This window comes from Amphiprion ocellaris, chromosome 3 (assembly GCF_022539595.1).
Source record: "Amphiprion ocellaris isolate individual 3 ecotype Okinawa chromosome 3, ASM2253959v1, whole genome shotgun sequence".
Classification (NCBI taxonomy): domain Eukaryota; kingdom Metazoa; phylum Chordata; class Actinopteri; family Pomacentridae; genus Amphiprion; species Amphiprion ocellaris.
The window spans coordinates 12,558,951-12,581,037 of record NC_072768.1 but is presented as its reverse complement, the minus strand read 5'-3'; the positions used below and the strand labels follow the sequence as shown (position 1 = coordinate 12,581,037).

The 22,087-nt window shown below is 40.4% G+C and overlaps 2 protein-coding genes across 3 annotated transcripts; one reads left to right on the top strand and one right to left on the bottom strand.

Moving 5' to 3' along the window:
• The first annotated feature begins 16 nt into the window (after nt 1-16).
• LOC111587899 (cholesterol side-chain cleavage enzyme, mitochondrial) lies at nt 17-3,615 on the top strand. The gene is made up of 9 exons (XM_023298027.3): nt 17-316; nt 536-691; nt 814-1,013; nt 1,119-1,322; nt 1,442-1,602; nt 2,014-2,180; nt 2,539-2,617; nt 2,734-2,925; nt 3,019-3,615. The coding sequence occupies exons 1-9, from the start codon at nt 45-47 to the stop codon at nt 3,139-3,141; spliced, it is 1,554 nt and encodes a 517-aa protein (XP_023153795.2). The 5' UTR covers nt 17-44; the 3' UTR covers nt 3,142-3,615.
• Nucleotides 2,342-10,945, bottom strand: ccdc33 (coiled-coil domain containing 33). 2 transcript variants are annotated; one of them, XM_035942812.2, is made up of 12 exons: nt 10,797-10,945; nt 9,582-9,766; nt 9,419-9,482; nt 6,695-6,890; nt 5,877-5,965; nt 5,648-5,779; nt 5,430-5,523; nt 4,941-5,065; nt 4,069-4,170; nt 3,837-3,953; nt 2,999-3,737; nt 2,342-2,893 (listed from the first exon to the last, which is right to left on the bottom strand). In XM_035942812.2, the coding sequence occupies exons 1-11, from the start codon at nt 10,845-10,847 to the stop codon at nt 3,675-3,677; spliced, it is 1,218 nt and encodes a 405-aa protein (XP_035798705.2). In that variant the 5' UTR covers nt 10,848-10,945; the 3' UTR covers nt 2,342-2,893; nt 2,999-3,674. The 2 variants fall into 2 exon arrangements, with proteins under 2 accessions (XP_035798705.2, XP_054865433.1); XM_055009458.1 differs by lacking the exons at nt 3,837-3,953; nt 4,069-4,170 and having other exon boundaries at nt 6,695-6,908.
• Nucleotides 10,946-22,087: the final 11,142 nt, after the last annotated feature.

The following is a 22,087-nucleotide window of genomic DNA, read 5'->3' as shown; positions in this document are numbered from 1 at the left end:
GTAGCTGTGGAAGGTAGAGCAGAGCGAGCACTTTTGTAGTTGTGATGGCCAGGTGGAGTGTGTGGCGCAGCCCTGTGATGCTGCCTCGGTCCTGGATAGAGGAGCTGACAGCATCGGGTATGCGCTGCAGCAGCAGTATGCCGGTGATCAGACAGGCGTACTCGGAGAGCAGCAGCATTGTCAGGCCTTTCAGTGAGATTCCTGGACTGTGGAAGAACGGTTTGGCAAACTTGTACAATTTCTGGAAACTGGATGGCTTCAGAAACCTTCACCGCATCATGTTGCAGAACTTCAACACTTTTGGACCCATTTACAGGTACAGGAGGTGCTTTGATATGTCTTAAATAGGATGATAAAAGTACCACATGGGGCTAATCTTAAGACAAAACACTAATGACGCCACTAGTTTTAATCTTTTATGGTCTAAATATAAACATTTTTGTTGATGAAATCCTACACTGAACAAGGTCACATATTCAAAAAAACAGCAACTGATTACATTTTCACTCCTATTCTCTGGCTGTCTGTTCGTCAGAGAAAAAATAGGTTATTATGAGAGTGTAAATATCATCAACCCTGAGGACGCTGCCATCCTGTTCAAAGCAGAGGGCCATTATCCTAAAAGACTAAAAGTGGAAGCGTGGACATCCTACAGAGACTACAGAAATCGCAAATATGGAGTTTTACTAAAGTACGTGCTATTATTGTTCTCTTCTACCTGCATAAATTTGGTTTTATTAATATTTAAATACTTTGATGGAACTGATTGTCTTATCAAATGTGAGGTTTGTGTTGTAAATCAACATTTTCCAGGAATGGTGAAGAATGGAGATCAAACCGTGTGATTCTTAACAAGGAGGTGATTTCCCTGAAGATGCTGGAAAATTTTGTGCCTTTACTTGATGACGTGGGCCAAGATTTTGTGGCCAGAGTTCACAAAAAAATACAGCGAAGTGGCCAGAAAAAATGGACCACTGACCTCTCTCAGGAACTCTTCAAATATGCACTAGAATGTAAGACGGACTTTCATTCTTCTATATATTAAATCTTAGTTTATTCCACTCACTGTGCAGGCAGTGCCCCTTTTCTGTGTCTCAGTTTTACTCTATCCTTTGCAGCGGTGAGCTCAGTGCTGTATGGGGAGCGTCTGGGGCTGATGCTGGACTACATTGACCCTGAAGCTCAACATTTCATTGACTGCATCACCCTCATGTTTAAGACTACCTCGCCCATGCTGTACATACCTCCAAGCCTGTTGAGGCAGATTGGAGCCAAAGTGTGGCGGGACCATGTGGAAGCTTGGGATGGGATATTCAACCAAGGTACAACACAATACACAACTAAAATACACATTTACAGTAGAGTTATGACATCCGTAAAGATTTTGTTTCTGTCAGTTGAAAATCTAGTTTATATTAAGATTTAAAACCTGCTCCTCCAGCGGATCGTTGCATCCAGAACATCTATAGGCAGCTGCGTCAGGAGACAGGCTCTCCAAAGAGATACCCAGGAATCCTCGCCAGCCTGCTCATGCTGGACAAACTGTCTATCGAAGACATCAAGGCCAGTGTCACTGAGCTGATGGCTGGAGGAGTAGATACAGTAAGGGAGCAAATTACAAAAAAGATCATTTTCCAATATGTGACTTCCTATTGGAGCTACAAGATCCCTGGTTTGCCTGGGATGTTTCTGCATGGAGTTTGCATGTTTTCCTTGTGCATGTATGGGTTTTCTCTGGGTGCTCCAGCTTCCACAATCCAAGAACATGCTGAGGTTAAGTAATAACTCTAAATTGTCTGTAGGTGTGAATGTGAGTGTGATTGTTTGTCTCTATATGTAGCCCTGTGATAGACTGGTGACCTGTCCAGGGTGTCTCCTGCCTTCTCCTTAAGTCAGCTGAGATAGACTCCAGCCCCCCGTGACCCTAATGAGGACCAAGCGGTGTATAGATAATGGATGAACGGACTTCCTGTTGGACTTTTCATGCTGGTTATTTCTGTTTGTGTGTTGTAGACTTCTATAACGCTGCTGTGGACGTTGTATGAATTAGCCAGACACCCAACCCTCCAGGAGGAGTTGAGGGCGGAGGTGGTTGCAGCTCGGGCTGAAAGTCAGGGAGACATGCAGGAGATGCTGAAGCGGATTCCTTTGGTCAAAGGTGCTCTGAAGGAAACACTGAGGTGAAGGAAATAGTTGTGTAACATATGCTATCTTGTAAATGATACTGCAGTGTGGAACAACACCAGATTATCAGACCTCCCTCTCACCATCCAGAGTACAAAATGCAACTTGTGTTGCAATAAATCTAAAATAATCTGAAAATTTTTAGACCACAGTCACAGACATTTGACATAATCTTTTTATTCGTTAGTTCAGAAATGTAAATTTCATGATTACTTTGAAAGTTTTGCACTTTACCTCTTTTGCATTTACATTAAAAGATGCTGTAATTTTGGTACTACTGCCTACTTTGTACTCTCAATTCATTCACAAAGTTAATGTTTCCAGTAATGAAGAATTTTCATTTTCATACCTCAGGTTACACCCAGTTGCAGTGAGCCTACAAAGATACATAGCAGAAGATATAATTATTCAAAACTACCACATCCCAGCTGGGGTAAGAGGCAGTTACACATATTCAAAATCAAATTAGGTTTTTGAACTTGAGCATTTACATTGAAACTGAGGAGTTGCTTCTAACTTTTATGCATTTTTTTGTTTCTATGTGTTTAGACTCTGGTCCAGTTAGGGCTGCATGCAATGGGCAGAGACCCCAAGGTGTTTTTCCGTCCAGAGCAGTACCAGCCTTCTCGCTGGCTGAGGACAGAGACTCACTACTTCAGGAGTTTGGGCTTCGGCTTCGGCCCCCGCCAGTGTTTAGGACGCAGAATAGCTGAGACAGAGATGCAAATCTTCCTTATCCATGTGAGATATACAGACAATAAAGAGCAGTTTCAACATAATATGTTGCATATTACACTTCATATTAGTTGCTTACATTATTTTTGTCTTTTGCAGATGCTTGAGAACTTCCGAGTGGAGAAACAGCGCCATGTGGAGGTGCAGAGTACCTTTGAGCTCATTCTCTTGCCAGACAAGCCCATAATATTGACTTTGAAACCTATACAAGCTAGTCGGTAACTTCAAATTTGGGAAAAATATTGTGGTGCGTGGTAAATAAGCTCATTCTATTTTATCACAGTTGATTGTGATAAAGGTCTTCATAAAGCACCACAATATAAACCCTAAATAAAATCTTCCATCTTTAGAGGCTGACAGAGAGCAAGAAAAAAAACATTAGGAAAGAAAAGGCTAAAAATTTAGATGAAAAATTACCTCGGCAATTCCATGACTAGTAAAGAAAGTACCTGTATGTACTGTACATTACTTGATGAGTAATTTGATTAATGATGGAAATGTAGTTTTTTGTCTATAATATCTTGGAAAACTGGAATGTAGTTTATTCCACCTGTACATGGTGTAAACATTTTAATATCCATACAAACCAGTGATAAATAATAAAACTGATACAAACTATGTGTCTTTATATGTAATTGTACTCCATATTTAAATCTATAAGCATATTTGTTAGATTAAATGTCTGTTGTTACATGACAGAGAAAGTTTGTGTGTCTTTTTTGGTTTGGGTAAAGAGTTCCGAAGTTTGTTTGCAGTCATTTTACAGGTTTTTGCTTCTTCTGTCTTCTTTGCTGATGTAAAGAATCTGGTACAGCCTTCTGTAAGAAGTAGAGAGCAGTATGGGAAACACACTAGGTCCTTTGTAAAATAATTACTTGCAATACAGTTTGTAAAATGAAGGCTTACTGATAACTAACCAAAGACACATTATGAAGGATTGTGGTGGAGGTTCGGACAAAGCCGTGCTTGTGCTCACTCAGTTTAGTCAACATTTCTTGTTTCTGTCTCCCCCATAATTTAGCATTCTCCTCCAGCTATGTAGATATAAACAAGGGAAAACATGCACTTTACCATAAATGAAACACTGATCACTGACTGAGTCTATGAAACACATTAGAAGCATGAGAATCTAAATATTTAATATTTCACCTGAGCCTCCAGTGTTTGGATTCTTGCCTCGGCCCTCTCCAGTTTATTTAGTAAACTCAGTTTCTCATTGTGTGGTAGTGCATCTTTCCTCTGAGGGGGACCCTGTACAAGTCAGAAGACTAATAGTTTAGAATATATCCCTTAAGAAAAGTGGAATCTGTGCTCTAAGCTGTAGTCAGTCTGAAGAGTTTTACACCATTTTTCTAATCAGACTGTTTGAAAAGCAGCGGTGTAAAGTAACTAACTACATATACTGAAGTACCCTACTGAAGTACAATTTTAAAGTAGTTGTACTTTACTTCAGAATTTCCATTTTTTCCTACTGTCTCACTCCACAACATTTCGGAGAGAAATATTATACCCTCTACTCCACTAGATTTATCTGAGAGCGTTAGAAATGATTTAAGAGGAAGACTTTTAACAATGGATAATATATATATTAAAATACAAAAAAAGCACTGTCAAAGACTTAACCAGCGGTTTCCAAACTGTTGTGTTTTTTACAGAATTTTGTGTGTAGTCCGGGTCATATTTCAGATGTCTATAAACTGCTCCACCAAATTGTGATTTTTTTTTTCCCTCTAAATTTCTCACATGGTTGCATTTCAGCAATTTCTCAAATGATCTAACATCTGACCCAAAATCAAAGATGAGAGAAAAAGTCCAAAAACTGAAAACAGACCTCATGATACTAACTAGTACTTTTGCTTTTTATACTTTATATGCATGTCACAGATACTTACGTACTTTTACTCAAGTAGGATTTTTATATGCATGATTTTTTACTTGTAATGGAGTATTTTTTAGACTACTATATTGCTTTTCTTACAGTTGAGTACTGTATTGAATGTATCAGTTTATAGTTGAAGTACCTGTGCTGACTGCTGTGTAATGACTGGGGCAGGCAGCTGGCGAATCCTGTCCAGTTCTATTCTCAGACGGGCGTTCTCTGCTGCCAAGGTCGACTCTACCTCTTCCTTTTTGCGGTCAGCCTCATCTACGCAAATTGGAAATTGTCCAAAATGAGTCAGAATTCATCCAAAATGACTCAAAAATAATTCAGAATGACTAAAAGTCTGCAGAATTACACAAAGTTTATCCAGGATGCTTCAAAAATTATCCACGATGAGTCACAATTTGTTCAAATGACTTGAAAATGATCTAAAATAATTAATAAAGAAATCTTGCTGAACAATAACTAGATTTAGTCTTTTGAGGCTGTGACACCTGGAGTGCATGCAAAACTGATTTGGTTGTAGTTTTTCACATCTACGCAGCAATAAAAGCAGTCTGATGTTCCAGTCAATGTGAGCGTTTTTGTGATTATACATTGTTCCCCACGTTTCAGGGAGTCCGCTTACCTCTTTGCACTTTCAATAGCAGCTTTTTGTCGCCAGTTTGTCTTTTCTTCTCTTTGAGTTTGCTGTCTAAAGCTTTCTCCATCTTCTCTATGACCTTAAAATCAGTGTAATTATAAAGGATATTTTCCTAACTTATACATTATAAGCTGTTATTAATAAAAAGAATAAATCTCTGATGTGAAATAGATGCAGAACAGATGGTTTTTCAATTTGCTCACCTTTTCCTGCTGCTTCACTGTGATCTCCAAAGTTGCCATCTTTGTCATGTGAGTCTGGTGATTCTGCAGGTCTTCCTGTTGCTGATGGTGGATTCTCTGAAGCTTCAGCAGCTCCTTCTCATTGTCGTTCTTCTGCACACATGACAATATAAAAACCATACAAATAGGACACAAACAATTGCTTGAATTGTTTACGTTTTGTCTGTATAATGTATGTTTATCTTCTGACCCTGATCAGCTCATTCTGCAGCTCCTGGATCCTGTTCCGTTGTGAGGCGGTCTTACTGGTTTCACTGGCCAGCTTGAATTTCAGAGTAGCTTCGAAAGAACAGAGCAATCAGCAAACATCCAGGTAATGGTACACTTCTTTTCTTTACTGTTTTGCCCCCCTAAGATATGCATTTTTGGGGATTTATACTGCATGGTAAATCAGGAAATGGAAGTCAACTGTAATTCATATCTTTGACATGAGTTAGAATTTGATCCATTAAGTTCGATGCTCGTTTTGCTGATTTGTATAATTTTGAATGATTAACATGTCACTGTTGTGGCATGGACACTAGAACAGTAATCATGAAAAGAGCCATCACTAAAGCTTTTGAAATCGAATACATTTTCTGCAGGACAGAACTTAAATCTAGTCCCTTTGCTTTGATGCCAGCAGAGAGACCTTCGGAAACATCCTCACACCGAGGGTCACAAACTGTCCTTCAGGAGATAAGGCTTGTAGTGCCCACAAAGCCTATCAGGGTCCCTGGCCTAAATGAGCTGCCTTATCACAAAACAGCACAGTCTGCTTGGGAATAGACACGCACAAGGATTAACAAACACACAGTGAGCCACCTTCTACATTATGGCTTCATCTGCCAGTGAAATGACCTGAAGTGCAACACAGCATGGAGGAAGCCGACTGGATAGGAAAGTGTCTGACGTCAATGAATCAGCACAATTTGTCTGCATATGATGACAGCTTTTTAGGCTTTACTTTTGCACACTTTGCATCAGGCTTGTTGTACTAATACACTAACTGGTTCCACTGTGGTTTACCTATGCGGTCAGCAATCTCAGCCTTGGTCATGACGTCGATGTCTGTGTCAGTGAGCAGATCCTGGCCAAGGTCCTGGTGCAGAGAGAGATCACTGCGGAGCTGGCTGTTTTCTGCCTCCAGCATCCCCACCTGCGTCCTCAGTGTTATGATGTCGTCTGCCATCTTAGTCATGGCTGAACGATAGTTTTCCACCTCCTGATGAAGAAATGTCACCTGTAAGTGTCACACTAGAAGTTTGACATGGGATATTTTTACAGTTACTTTTCTTTTAATCCCTGAACTATGACTTGGAATGTGCCTCAATTGCTACCTCACTTTGACCAAAAACATCTGCCAAATTAATTAATGTAAATGTAATCCTTTATTCATTCACAGCGGCAGTTTGAACGTCATGATCAGAATTGGTATGAAGTTCAAAGCAGACTAAAAGCTGCTGGAATACCTCAGTTTAACTTGTCATCAAAGATCCACAAACAACAGCTGGTGTCTTTTATCTCCAAGTCACTTATTTTGACATCAGCGCACTGGAAAAAATGCCCCTCTCAAAACAAGAAAAAAAGCTTATTTCAAGGAACTTTTACCTTGAAATAAGTGAAAAAAATCTGCCAATAGAACAAGTGAAAAGTGGCTTGGTAAGATTTCTTGAAATAAGATATGATATTTAGAATACTGAGATCTTAAAATTAACTGGGAAAACATATTTTAAGCTATGTTTTACCAGGATTGTCAAGCTTAGGTGTCTTAAAATAAGCCAGACATGCTTAAAAAAAATAGCAGTTTTTCACTCAAAAATAGATTTTTGCTTTCATGTAACCTCCTAATTTGAGATGTATTAGACTTATTTTGAGTTTTCTTGTAAAATACAACTCAAAACAACATAATTTCAAGATTGTTTGACTTAACAAGAAACTTAAGACGGATTGTCTTAAAACAAGTCCCTCCATCTTGCTGAAATATCACTTGTTAAGTGAATTTATCTGAAATCGAGAGAGATGAGACATTTTGACTAAAAAATAAGACAAATAGACTTGGTAAGATTTTGAGTTTTTGCAGTGTGTTGCACAGCTGTAAACAATAAATCCAGCAGAATAGTTGGGACTATTTAAAACTAAATGGTTCTACACGTCCACCACCACTAGATGTCTCCTCAACCCCATCTCTGGATGGAGCCTTTGCAGATGCATGACATTACTGTTTATTGAGAGAATTTAAAAACATCCCAGCAGCAAATACATACTGCATAAACCGGTGCTCACAAGGCTCGGTGTCTCGGTAATTGATTTCTCTTGGTTTCAGATAAGCGCATAGCAGGAGGCATGGGAAATGACCGGAAGCCAAAGCAGGAACATTATCCCGTAAAGTGGGATGCTCCTGTAATTGATTATTTACAGTATGAGTATGATGCATTCATGACTGACTCCTCATGATTCAAAAGGACAAAACAGCCCATCCTGTAAAGGTCTTTTGTTATGGAAGATTCAAACCAGGCAACCTGGATGAATCCTAGTTGTGCGTTCACTTATCGCCCCTCTATGAAAGCCCATTTGCTGGTTGTAGAGGCAAAACTCTTGCTAAATTTGATATCCCAGCAAAGCAGAGCGAAAAAAGGAGTTTTACATAAATACGTCTTATTAACATTTTTTCTCTTTAGTTTCTTGCTCTCATTCTTTTTTCTAAGATGTAAAGTTCCCCAGTGTCTAATCAGAGCTGCTTCCAGGATCCGTGTGATTGCTGATGTCTGTCTTCAAGACATTTCCTTCTAAAAGGTGTGCGCGTGTTGTCTAGCAGCATGTATGCGCTCATTGTTCTCTCACTCCTGTCACATGCTCCTCCATCAAGCTGAATAGTCAGAAGTGAATGGAGACTAAGAGCTCGGTCCAGCTGCATGTATGAGGGAGGTGACGATTGGGGGATTCCAATCTTGGATGGTGTGGCTGTGGTTCCCATGGGACACAGGGGTGAAATTGAGCATCTAATTGAAAGGGCAGAGACGAGGTGACAATCATGACTGTAGATGAGATGGTGTCTCTGCTGGGGGGCCCATGGGCATGATGGGAATGATGGCTCCCCTGTGATGAGTCTGGAAAGTCCTTTTATGTGTCAAAAATAAAAGGAGAGTCCCTGTTTCTGCCTGTGTGAATACTACAGGTTCCCTCCAATCTGCATGATTTGAAGACAGGAAAGTGGGCTCCTTGTCAGACATACAGTCTCACCAGAACAACTGCATGACAGATAGAACACAGCTGGACTGAGTGTGTGAGGATGTGGTTTTTAATTCTGCTTTTCCAACCCCTTATTATTATTACTATTAAGCCCTATGCACTGCCACCATGAAATCATCCAGTTGATCCCCAAATCTCTTCACTTCCATCAAATAAATGATCAGAATCTGCATGCACAAACATAAAGGATTTCAGCCAATCCACGGATATAACAGCCCGAAGGAAAATTATATTCTAAAACAATCTCACAAATAGGAGGAAATGTCAAGATATGCATAAATGACATCCTCAGACCAAGTTTCAGCCTCATCAGCTCGATCCTCCTTGAGTGCAATCACACTGAGAAATGTTAATCTATTCCACTCGCCGCCATTTTCTCTCCAAAGTGTGTGTGTCTAGTTCAGCACAAAGCCCCTTGTCACTGCTCGCTAACTAAACGCGACACTGCGGATTGCCTCACTGATTGATTGAACAGTTAAGATATCGATCATGTCCTTTCACCTTAGTTTGGAGGTCGGTGATCTCTGTCATGTTGGGATCATCCTCAAAGTCATGCAGAGGAGGTCTAAAGCATGAACACACATGAAAACAATGGTGTGAATTGAATTCCTTCAGGTGTTGTCACAATAAATCCATGTTTCTCGTTTGTAGTTGTGCATCGTACCGCTTGTGTGGAGGATGTATGTGATACGTGTAGTTTATGTTGGGTTTGCTGCCCTGTGCAGCTTCTGCCCTCTCAGCTGGTGTCTCCTGTTCGTGCTGAGTTGTGCTCTGAAGCTCTGTCCGGTAATCTGGTAGGATCTGTGCCAGGGCATCATGGGATGGGAGATTGTATACATCCTTCTGAAGCTGAAAAGCACACATTGTTTTTCACTGGCAAACTGATTTCAGAAACGGCTCATTTCAAAATCAGCACAGATATCAAGCAAACATGCTGGTGTTCTGTTTGTCCTTCTTTAACCACACAAGAAGCATTCATTTGATATCTCATTACTTTCCCAAACTGAATGAGGATTGCTTATTTGCCAGTAAATATGAATTTAAACTGAATACAAGTTTCTTAAGTGTAAATCAAAGATGGTTAAAGAAAATATTTTTTCTCTATATTTGTGATTGGTATGCTGTGTTTGGAGCACTGTCCATCCTAAATTAGTCTATTTAAATTGATCTTATTAGCGTTTTTTAACAGTTTGTTCATTGGAGTCCAAACAGAAATGTACTCAGACTGACTCCTCACATATTTAACATCATCTTCATCAACTGTGAAAGGGCAGTTTATGGCAAGAAGAATGGTTATCATTTCATATCCTTCCTGTATACTGGATTTTAATCAGGTCTAAAATGTTTTTTGTGCTTCTTATTATAATTATACCACACTGGGGTCTGTGGGACCACAAATCATTTGTTATAGTGAAGTCAATTTCAAGAAAACACAAGCATTAAATACTCAACAGACACCATAAGCAAGATAAACATTGACTGCTAATTGTATAAAAGAAATGCTAAATGATTTATCGTGACACTGTAAGAAGACTTAATGACTTCTGCAATGGTAGCATTAAATCTAACAGTTGTGGAAGCTTTTATCAAAATGCATTGTAGCTACGACCTCCCAGTACTCACTGTGCAGTGAGGTAGGCTGATTCTACCTCTTCATCTCTTGAATATAAATGTGTTACATCACTATGCATACACAACCCACTCTTTAACAGGAGAGCTCTCAGTCAACAGCCCTGAAGTCCTTCACGTATGAGCGTTTGCATAGACAATGTACATTTCCAATGGTTGCCAGGCAGCACAAAGTAAAAGAAATGACATTAGAGTCATTATCTTCCTACAGACTCTCCCTCCAACACAAACCTCCACAGTCAGAACCTACCTTTACAGCTGCAGAAGAGCTGAGTGATTTTGTTCTTTTCGAAGGCTTCATCCAACAGACAAAGTCAGAGTTTTCCTCAGAACAGTAAGTGAAGGTGACTGAGGAAGTTGGAGCTTTGACATCAATCAGCCTGTAACCACAACACAAGCCTTGGCAACTTTCCAGGCCAGAGAAAGCGATTCCTGTTATGCAAAAAAAATGCTGTGTTATCATGTTTCAAATTCATCGGAGCTCACAGCAAAACAGTGTTATATAATCTATTTGCACCTGGCATTTCCTAAGTATTTGAAATGCAATTTTGAGGTATTTGTATTTATGTTAATTTCATATTATGCTAGTTTGTATTTCTACTCCACTACTTTTTCAAAGCCAAATCTTGTACTTTTTACTCTACTTTGCTACATTTACTCTAATATTTTACCAGTCTGAATCCCTAGTTTCAGATTATATACATGCTATCTATTAATATATGATTTCTAGAAATTACAGCTTCACAAAAATCCTATTTAAAGGCTCCAATAACAAGTAAAGATCTTGACTTTCCCTTTAACAAGATAAGTTTGTCTCCAAAACAAAACAGACCGTAAGTTCCAATCACAGAAATCCTGCAGCTTTTGACTTTCACATAAACATGGATCACTGTACTGTAGATTATTATATAATCAACAAAACTTGAGCTGTTATTGTAGCTGCAAAACATATATAAACTAGCAAAAAGCACAACCTTTGTCAGCTCCAACATTAAAATGAACACCTTAAAGTGTCAATAATAACAATCCAATACTACAATAATATTCTGAAAAGGACATTCTGGATAATGAGTCTTTTTGCTTTTAATTTAGGTTTATTTTGATGATGATATGTCTATATTTTCACTTCTAAATGTTCACTTTAGAAAACTGCTGAACACAGGAACAAATTTCATTTGTAAGAGTATTTCAACACTGTGGCGCTTCACTTTATCTGCCGCCTTTGCTCTTTTGTATTACAGCATTATAAAAACAATATCAGACCTTGTATTTATGCCGGGGAGCAGCGTGTAACGATCAATAGAATCAAAGGGAGGTTCCTGTTCAGTAAATACCAGGCCCCTGATGGATTCTGTCTCAGCCTAGATAAACAGACTGATGGGGACTGACTAATTATTTCTAAGTAACGTGCTGTGCAGCACCTGTGGCACCCACAGATCATTTATTCTCACCCAGTGTATTGGGTTTGTCAAATCACCAATAGTGTGTAAAAGTAATATTTCATTTCAGCAGGAGAGGAGCTGAATTTAGACGGTAAAAGGATTAACACACATAACAACAGGATGCATTTTTGATAAACAAAACAAATATAAATGAACTGCAGCTGTAAATAAATGAGGATATTTCCTGCTTTTAAGGTTAAACTAACCATTTAAAAACATATCTGATTATGTGCTGGCATAGGCTCCGTTACAAGCAAAAATATGTTGTGAGAAGCTGACATTATGGAGACTAAATCTAAAAGGCTGGCATTTTAGTCATAAATGTCAGCTCACAGTAACCCATGGTAACTAAATAAATGTGCATGTGCTTCTTTCAAGCTTCAATCGTGGAGGAAATGTGTTGTGAATAAAGTGTAACTAGAAGACTAAAGTGTGTATTTGCACATAGGTATATGCTAATGCAGGTGACACCATCAATATCTGTGGATCAATAACTCCCTTGCTTAGGCAGCTCATTAACGGTGAAGGCTGTGATAGACAATCACTGATGACATTAGATCTGATGTGGACTAAATTAAAATAGTGGGCCCAGGAGCTACTATGTGATAAAAGTCTGTGTACTGCCAAAAGCACTCACTCACTCACTCACTCACTCACTCACGATATCTGTATATCTACTTGGTGTATATCCTGTTGAATACGTACGGGAGGCACAACAAACAATGGACCTTTTAAACCTGACAGTAATGCAGCACTTTAAGCAAAGTGTTCTGCAGTTTGGCTTTTGTCTTCAGCAGGAAATGAATTGTGTTGTGCTCAGACAACCTTAACAAAACAGCTATACGCAAAGCAACGCAATGAAAACGCCTGAAATTAAAAAATGAGGCTACTATTGTCCAGGAATTCTCAATAAAATTTTTATTTAAACGTGCTGTCAGTGTCAATAGCAGCCTTCAAGATTAACAGGTAATTAAATTCAATTTCATACTCGTGTATAACAAATGGTCTTGTAATAACCACGTGCATGGATGCCTCTGCTGCAGCTTACCATATCAAATCCTACTCTGTTCAGTTTTTAGATAAATATTTTGCTTAAATGACTGCTTTAATTCACGATGAATAATTCACCGGATGCTTGCAGCTATGTGCTCTGCGAGAAGACATAATCTCTCCTAATCCAACAAGGGAAAACCTGTACGAGTGAAAACACTTCCAGCAGAGTCTAATATCACATTACCATGTATGAGATTGCTCGACAAATTTACAAAATCCTAAATAATTCACGTTCGCATGTTGTGCTTTGCTCGTGTTCAGAATGCCAGTGACCTTGTTACATATAATCTGTGGAGAGAGTGTGCCGTGCAGGAGACGGGGGTCTCAGTGACACGGTGTCGGCCTGGGGTCTGGGCTTTCTGTAGGATCATCAGAATTCAGCACACAGCACACAAAGTGCAGCAAATGTGGTCTTCACTGGAGTGACAGCTCTGAGTCTGCTGCCACACAGAGCTTCAATTAGCTTGCCAGAACAAGGCGGTTCCCAGGAGCTCTCTCAGCCTCCCTCCCCTGCATAGGTTCCACCTTTCCTATCTACTACCTTTTATATTTTTCCTTCACCTGACCCAGACTTTTACTATTTTTAACTCTTTTTTTTCCACACATTTGACCTCACCATCTTCCTCTTCTAAGTCACAAACCTCCTGCTGCTTGCCATGCCGCCATCCACACATGACAGGCCGAGAGGAAAGATTTTTTTTTCATTTAAGTTTTTATTCATTTTAAACGAACAAAAACAAACAGCATTAAAAAAAGAAACAAATAAAAAACATAACTAGCAAAACTGACACATTGCTCAAAATGATGCAGACAAGATACGTGGTGACCGTGAGTCAATAAAGAAAAAAAAAATCACATATCAGTTTTACATCTCATGAATATCATAGATTTGATGCAGATATTATGCATCACTAATGCGAGCCAGAAAAACCTGCCACTTTTGGCTAATTTTCCTTGGGACATTGTTTACCCTGGCGATCATATTCTCAAAAGCAACTGTCTCTGTCATAAGCTGAAGCCATTCTGCAAATTCTGGCTTACATGGGCTCTTCCAATTCTGTAAGATGATTCTGGCTCCTACCATACAGCCTGTTAAAATCAATCTAAGCTGGTAGAGTTCCCAGGAGCTCTCTCAGCCTCCCTCCCCTGCACAGATTCCACCTTTCCTATCCACTACCTTTTATATTTTTCCTTCACCTGACCCAGACTTTCACTATTTTTAACTTTTTTCTCCACACATTTGACCTCACCATCTTCTTCGTCACAAGCCTCCTGCTGCTTCCCATGCCACCATCCACACATTACAGGCTGAGCGGAAAGACTTGTAGTGTACTAATGGACACAGAGGTAAAAGGGCTGTTGGAGAACTGAACTCAACTGAAGCAGAAAGTGAAAAAACAATATTCAGGAGGGAGGGTGTGTTGGTTTACATGTCTGGCCACTCAGTCTACAGGAATTCAGGTGTTTGACTCTTTTATGCATGTGTTGCTGCAGTGATCTCACACAACAAATTATATGATCAGGAGAGGGAAAGTAATGGTAGCATAGTTACCATTCTTGTTGTTTAGTGTCACAATTATAGTATAGTTTTGAACTCTTAATTATACCCTGTCACCAAGTGGTGGGAGATGATTGTAGGAATAAAAATGGATTTCTGAAAACCTCATTAAAACCGATGTCCAGTAGAAATTCATTTCATAGTTATTATAGATTATATGCCAAGTTGAACATTTCAAATCAAAATACAGGTTTTAAAATGCAAAGAATTTACCTGAGTTATAATCTATACATGACATGGATTATTACATTTTGTTCTACTGACATTGATGTTTGTAATTTACATACAAAGCAATAAAAGCCTAACTGTACTACCAAATTACATCTGGGAGAATTTACGTTCAAATTCCAATTTAGTCAAATTAGTAATAATTGATCTGCATTTAGGCTCCACAAGCAATAACACAACATTAAATTAGGTCAAATTTAATCCAAACAAGTTGTTGTTTCAGCCAGCCATATCTAAAACGTGTGGCACCGAAAAATTTAATTACAGAGCACCCCAGAGAAAATTACATTTTGCCCCATATGTAATCATATCTGTGCCCTGTCAGCAAAATAAAATCACATCTGCAGTGAGCCGTTATCAGCGTATAAAGGTTTTTAAAATATGGCAATATGGAGGCAGTGAGACGAGGGATGGAGAGTGAGGTGTGTGTCAAGGACAACATGGAGCTTTGACTCAAGGACATGTGAGGCTGACAGCCAAAGACACTCCCCACGAGGTCCACACTGGAAGCAGAGCCAAGGATTATCTGTAAATCAACTTCTGTCAATTACGGTTATGCTGCTGTGAAACCACAGTGTTCCATAAACAAACAGGGCACACGTATGAAATCAGAGTCGACCCCGAGCTTAATGAAGAGCGTGAGTGAAAAATGGAATAGAAAAAAGAAAGTATAATATGACACCCAGATTTTGATAACCAAGCTTAATGATTTTATTAAATTGTTGGTAGGAAGAGTGAGCATTATTGTTTGAACTCCTTGACTTGATCATATATTCATGACACTGATATACACTTTAAGTTCTCTTAACTTTAACTGCAGTCAGAAGGGAGCTGAGGTAGCACCTGATATCATAGTTATCTGTAATATGTCTGAAATCTGTGCAGTAGAATGAAACAGTAGAAGCAAATGGAAATACTAAAGTAAAAAACAAGCAACTGAAATGTGTAGAACAGTATAGTATTTAAGTAAATACACTTTTTTTACATTTCACAACTCCAAGAACTTACATTTATCATGTTGGGAGAGCAGGACAACTCACAGTTCAATACAGATTTTGGATTTATTCCTGTTTCGAAGGACAACAAAACATATGGAGGCCAATAAAGTTTCAGTGTTTACTGTCAGTTCCACACTTTTCCTCTGAATTTCCTGACATGCAGACAAAGTATGACTCAGACTCTGGGGAGAAAGAAACAATTTAAACCAGCCCTAAAGCTTTCCCCACAGCAGGCTGGTATCCAGGCGGCAGGTAGCCACAGCACAGCGAGTATCAGTGACTGCTTTCCCCCGCTGGCTCGACATGACCTTTTCCAAAATGCTATACAACTGAAGCTTAATGACAAACACAACGCCTGACATTTACTGAAGCCAGCTCGCTGTCGAATAGTTCTGTTATGATCCTGCTCCAGCCCCTGCCCTTCTTTCCCTTCTTCCTCTTTTTCCTCCTTTCTCCCTTGAGTCCTGATTTGTTTCTGCTTTGACCTGTCTCTCTTTGTCTCCCTCTGTCTGTCTGTCACCTCTCCCTCATGTCTCTCTCTCTCCCTGTCTCTCCCCCTCCTGCTCTCCCTGCTTCACCTGCCTGCATTCTGCCATCAGCTAATTACTGCAATGAGTGTCACCTGCAGTAATTAGTCCATTCACCTGTTCTCCACCTCACCTCCACCTATTTAAGCTCTGTCCTGTCATTCACTCCCCGTCGGATCATCGACCCACATGCCTTCATGGACTCTGTTCCCACCTGGACTCTGTTTTCGGACTCTGTTTTCCCCTCCTCTGGATTTCCCTCACTTGGACTCAGTCTTCTTTCAGATTCTCGCTAGCCCTGCTTATGTCTCCAGCCAGTAGCTCCAGTCTCATCTCTGTTTGCCCCAGATTTCCTGAGCCTGCTTCCCTGCTCCTTCTGTTGTCAGTTCCCCCCATCTTGTAAGTACCCCTCCTTAGCCTAGTTTTAGTTTAGTGATCTTCTCTTTTTGAATTCATAGTGTTTATTTTAGTTTTGTTTCCTCCCAGTTCAGTTCTCCATTTATGTATTGTTTTAGTTTTCTGGGTTAATAAAAGTCTTTCCTAAATTGACCTGTCTGTGCCTGGGTTCTCCAGCTCCCCCCGTAACAAGTTCAGAGGAACATCACAACGCTAATGTTGCACGCACCCAAAAGGAAGTGACGTGGGGTGGGGTGGGGTGGGGTGGGGTGGGGGGGGGTGTTAACAATGCATGAAACTTGCATAATTTGTCAATATCTGGAACTGACTTCAGGAACAAACTTCATAGAAGTTTTTTCCTAAGAAATTAAAAAAAAAAAAAAGGGCAACTTGCTGGAAAACATGTGAGTAGAAAGGAGAGAATTTCCTCAGAAAACAAACAAATCCAAATGAATTAAACATCTTTGTTTAGAATTGAAAGCACAACACATCATGTCTGTTGCTGTGAAAAGGGCATCAAGATTGAAAGAGCTGCAGGCGTGCCTGTTGTGTAATGCATCAATCACTTTTTGGCAGGACTGTCAGTAGGATTGAATTTATATCAGAGGGCAAGTGATGCAATGGTGTTAACACCCAGACGCACACCCCTTCCTGAAAACAGGGGTATGAGGTCAGCCGGATGTGATTATGAAGCTCAGAAGGAAACAAACACTAGCAGCCCAGATCCAGTCAGGAGATGAATGTCCTTAAAACACTCTGTTTCCAAAAGCCAGCATCCAGAAAGAATAAACCAGTGGAGTAAGTGCCGTAGAAGACAGGGTCAGTGGAGCCAAATGATAACCACATAAATTCCAGTGTGTACATTACTGTCGAGAGGAAAGCCATTCAGAGTGCTGTGTGTGTGTGGCATGCGTTCATCAGTCATGGCGTCTATGCAAGGCCGGAAATGACCATTTATCATGTGTAGAGGAATTAATGGCATTAGCTAGGGGTCCATCAGAAGGTTAAAGACCTACATTAGCTTCATATTGACCAAGGGGAACAAAGGCATGGAGGGTAATATGTTCTCTGGGTGCAACATTTACATTTCTAAAATCAGATAAGAGCACAGAACAGACATGTTAACCCCTCAATTGTGTTTTTTGTGTGCAGGAGGGAGCTCTGATCTTTAATGAGTGAGCTGGGCCATTGATGGACAGCGCTGCATAGACGGACTGATGATGGGCCATTAGCTGGAGCTGAGCTGATACAAGACAAGCCAGACAATAGCTGACACCGCTGGAACAGCTTCATTGTGAAGCAGCAGCAGCAGCAAATCTGTATTCAGAGGTGATTGCGAGGTTACACATTTAGCTGAGGTGGGAATATGAGAATAGCTCTAAATCTGCTCTACACAGTCTACTCCAGCTGTGGCGTACAGATACAGACGCTTCAAACAGAGCAGCCCAGCCCAACCTGCTCGCCAGACAGAAGCCGAGGAGCTCCCTGCATCCCGAGTCCAACCTTATCAGAGAACAACAGGAGAACGAGGTAAACGGCAGAGGAATTAGCAGTAAAGACTAGGACGCTTTGTTTTAATGGCTCTGCTGTCTGTTAAAAGTACAATCATGAAGCTATCTGGAGGGTTTGGTCAGTACAATTCCAAATAAACACCCACGAGGTACGTCTGGAAATAATTATGCAAATGATTTTTTTTCTTATATTTTGGTACTGGATTTTATTTTAGAAATTTAAAGGCTTTCAATGTGGTGTTTTCTTGTTCACTCCAAGTGCTAATAATACGCCCCAAGCAGAGCCTTGGCTTGTGATGACCCTCAGTGTTCAAGGTCTCTAAAGCACTCAGCTCTTGTATTTAGAGTCAGACTGAACCACCCACATTCATGATCCCCCTTCCCACACACATGCGTTGATTGCTTCGCAGCCTTTCTTTCCTCTTTTGTTTGTCAAGGCCAGCTTGTCTCACATCAGCTTTGCCTACATTTCACTCTAAGACTTAAAAAAAATCTGAACTGTGTCCAAAGAATGTTGGCCTTGTTCTTTACATTATGTCTTCAATTTCTCTGACACATGAAATAGTCACTGTGTCTGCAATCCAGTGTAGACAAAACAGAGAAGAGAAATCGCAATAGTTCTGTAGAAAAGCATTTTTTAAAAGAAATGCAAGAAGCCAGACAGTCAAGGATGGAGTCTATACTTTATCTAAATTTGAGTTAAAGTAGCTGACAAAATCTAGAAAGTGTCACAATAATCAAAACAAAAACAAACAAGCATTCTTCATCCAGCCTCACAGTAACAATACAAAGACACTAGATGTCACTGTGGCCCCACTCGGCCTCCTGTCAGCTGATCTGCGACACTAACCTCAGTGTGTTAGAAGTAGTGAGAGGCTGCCTCTGTAATGGGATGCTCACTCTGCTGTGTCTAAACTGCACAGCTGCAATGTGTGAGAAGTGTCTGTAAAGCTATTACTATTCATGACCAGTTCCACGCTTCCCGTCCCCTTTCTGCCTCGCAATACTCTCAAACCACAACAGTGGCCAGCGGCAGGGGGCTCAGAAATTACTGTACACTGCAGCTCTGCTGGTGTAGGACTGCATACATTACGCTGCATCTGAACCCGGGGTCCTGCCTGTGGGGAGTATCACAGCCCTGCCAATAAAAAATACATCAACATTTCACACACGCCTACTGTTATTGTTGAAATAATTGCAGCGGTGATAGTGCTGGGAGAAGAGTATGATGATCAAATGCAACAGACATTCATTTCAGCCAGCAATAGAGGATTAAAAGGTGAAAAATCAAATTAAAGCAACATTCCTTATCATTTTCTTCTCTGTGTTTTCTCTATTACATTCCTATCTTTAATTTTTCAGTCAAATACCCCAAAAAGACAGAGTGGAAATATTAAATCACAGCAGATCTACCTGACGCTGCATCAGGCTTCTGTTTGTCCTGACTGATGGGGGAAAAGTAATCCGATTCTTTTCAGAGCAGCCACTGCTGCAAAATCAATACCATATAAGGAACCCTGATGAATTTGAAATTTGTACTCAGAGTGGATATTGATCAGCCTCAGTCAAAAGACTTTTGAAAGTCCATGTAGATTTGCAATCAATATGCAGTTTAAAAACAGTAAATCTACCTGCAATACAGAATGCATGTAATGAATGTATGTAGCATTAACAGCTCCACTGGTGACGCACTTGATCATAGTGTTGTGTGTAATAAGCAGGATTGCTGTTACTTTCATGTTCATCAGTACATTTTATGCAGCACACTAGCAGCAGGGCTAACAGACGGCTGGACTGGGCGTGGTGCTCTTACTGGAGAGAATGGGACAGTCAGTGGGAGACTGAATGCAGCAGTTAATAGACATATCAGGATGCCACCATGCAGTCAAAGCTTCACCAGTGGAATTAAAGCTACCAGGATTTTCATTACAGATATGACACAAATAAAAAAAATCTAATGTGATCAAGAAAGAACAATCCCATATCTGTTTGCAGTGGTTGTCTAACCTTGATATCCTTGAAGTCTCACAGAATCCTGCATCGTGTGAGATTGAAAGTATCTCGGCCCAGTCTTCCTCTGGCTCGTCAAAATGAGAGCTGTGTGCTGGAAGGTATTCTCCAGACTCCCATCTAATATCATTAGGAGCGGAAATACACCGCCTGGACTAATCCAGCTGTTCCCCACAATTACATTTTAGCCTCTTAGACAAAGCTGACCCAAGTTCATCGCAATAGTGCTTTCCAGGCAGGACTTCATCACTGAATTATACTGGTCAGAAAAGGAATTTAGGGAAAATATTTATGAAAATGATTTTAGTTAATTCAAGATAGATCTTAGTTTGGTTAAAAGGGTGGTCCAAATTTTAAATAGTCTGCCAGGAAGTCAAGAGACATAAAAATGTTGCTGTTCGCAGCAGCTCATAGCTTTTCCTGTCATACAGGTTCAGGACACAGCAAAATATTTGGGCACAAAGCTGCCTAAATATGACCAGCAGCTATATTTCTGAATTCTAACCAACTCAGAAGCACTATTTTGTCTTGTATTATGCCCTGTGACTATCAGATCAAAGTTTAAAAGTTCAACTCCAGCATAAGAGACATGTTTATGTAAATAAAAATACAACATGACATTTATAGAAATCAGGCTGCATGCTTCTCAGAGGCAGGCCCCAGCCAGACTCTGCTCTGCTTTGGATCTCGCAATTTGAATGCTGGCTCACAAATGGATCCTTCATTAACCTGGCATCTGGAGGCCATCTAATAAGCAGACTTTTCTTTCAAGCACAGCTCCAATCTGTCTCTTTGAATTGACGGTGCTGAACTGCGATGAGCACCCAGAACATGTAGTCCATGTCTGGGCGTGTTTGAGGAGGAAGAGAGCTAGCCACTGAGGAAATATATAAGCCCTAAGCTATGCACAGTCACACTCTCCTGCCTTTGTCTTCTTATCATTTGTTTGTTCTGCTTGCCTGGTCCACCTGCTCACTGACACATGAATAATACTGCTGGGATGTTACTTTGTGTCCTATCAAATACAGATTAAATGGGCTATTTAACTTTTTGATCTCTCTAGGTAGGCCAGCTCCCTCTTTTTAAAGCCAGACTAGTAATCTGTGTCGCTGCAGACACATCTTTGGCCTCATCATGTGATTGTAGCCAGAACAGCTGCAAAGAAATGCTGCTGTGATGATGTGCTTCTCCATCCAGCAGCAGGCAACCAGTTGCAGCAAAGCTCCCCTCAGTGCTGTCCATGGTGCTGAAGAGAACAAAAGCATCAAAGCTGAGGCTCTCCTCCTCTCTTGCGGGGAGGGGCCGAGCTGTGAAGGGGGAGGCACCATGTGTACTTGATTCAATTAGGCAGTCTGTGAGGCCTCCCCTGGGAGCTGACTGCAAAGAAGGGGGCTGCAGGCCTGTCTAACAAAGACGTTCAGCCTTCCCCTTTGCCCGCTCTGAATCCACCTCATTAGTCAGCTGAGTGAGTGTTGATCATCTCGTACAGTGTCCTCACCAGGACGAGGAGGAACTGATCTTCCTCAGACTCTGCGGAAGCATGATGCAAAAAAATGTAGCCTTTTTTAGATGTTCATTGTACTCGTAAGTATTTGCACTGCAGACAAAACTCATATCTGCTGCTTTTTGTGTCCATTCCATGTGTGTTTGCTTACTGCATGTGCATAGCAGCTATATTATATTTCTGAGAAAGTTATGATATGCTTCTGTGTGTCCATAGTCGAACCTCTGGAGCACAAACAGGAATTGACACAGGGATTCAGAAAGAGAAAATACATGCTATCTCTAACGGTCTAAGCCGTGTGAGAACATCAAAAA

Coding starts and splice junctions, on each gene's coding strand:
- LOC111587899 (XM_023298027.3), top strand. CDS start 45: ATGGCCAGGTGGAGTGTGTGGCGCAGCCCTGTGATGCTGCCTCGGTCC. Junction 1,603..2,013: donor TGGCTGGAGGAGTAGATACA/GTAAGGGAGCAA, acceptor TGTGTGTTGTAG/ACTTCTATAACGCTGCTGTG. Junction 2,618..2,733: donor ACTACCACATCCCAGCTGGG/GTAAGAGGCAGT, acceptor CTATGTGTTTAG/ACTCTGGTCCAGTTAGGGCT.
- ccdc33 (XM_035942812.2), bottom strand. CDS start 10,847: ATGAAGCCTTCGAAAAGAACAAAATCACTCAGCTCTTCTGCAGCTGTA. Junction 9,483..9,581: donor ATACATCCTCCACACAAGCG/GTACGATGCACA, acceptor TTCATGCTTTAG/ACCTCCTCTGCATGACTTTG. Junction 3,954..4,068: donor TCCAAACACTGGAGGCTCAG/GTGAAATATTAA, acceptor ATATCTACATAG/CTGGAGGAGAATGCTAAATT.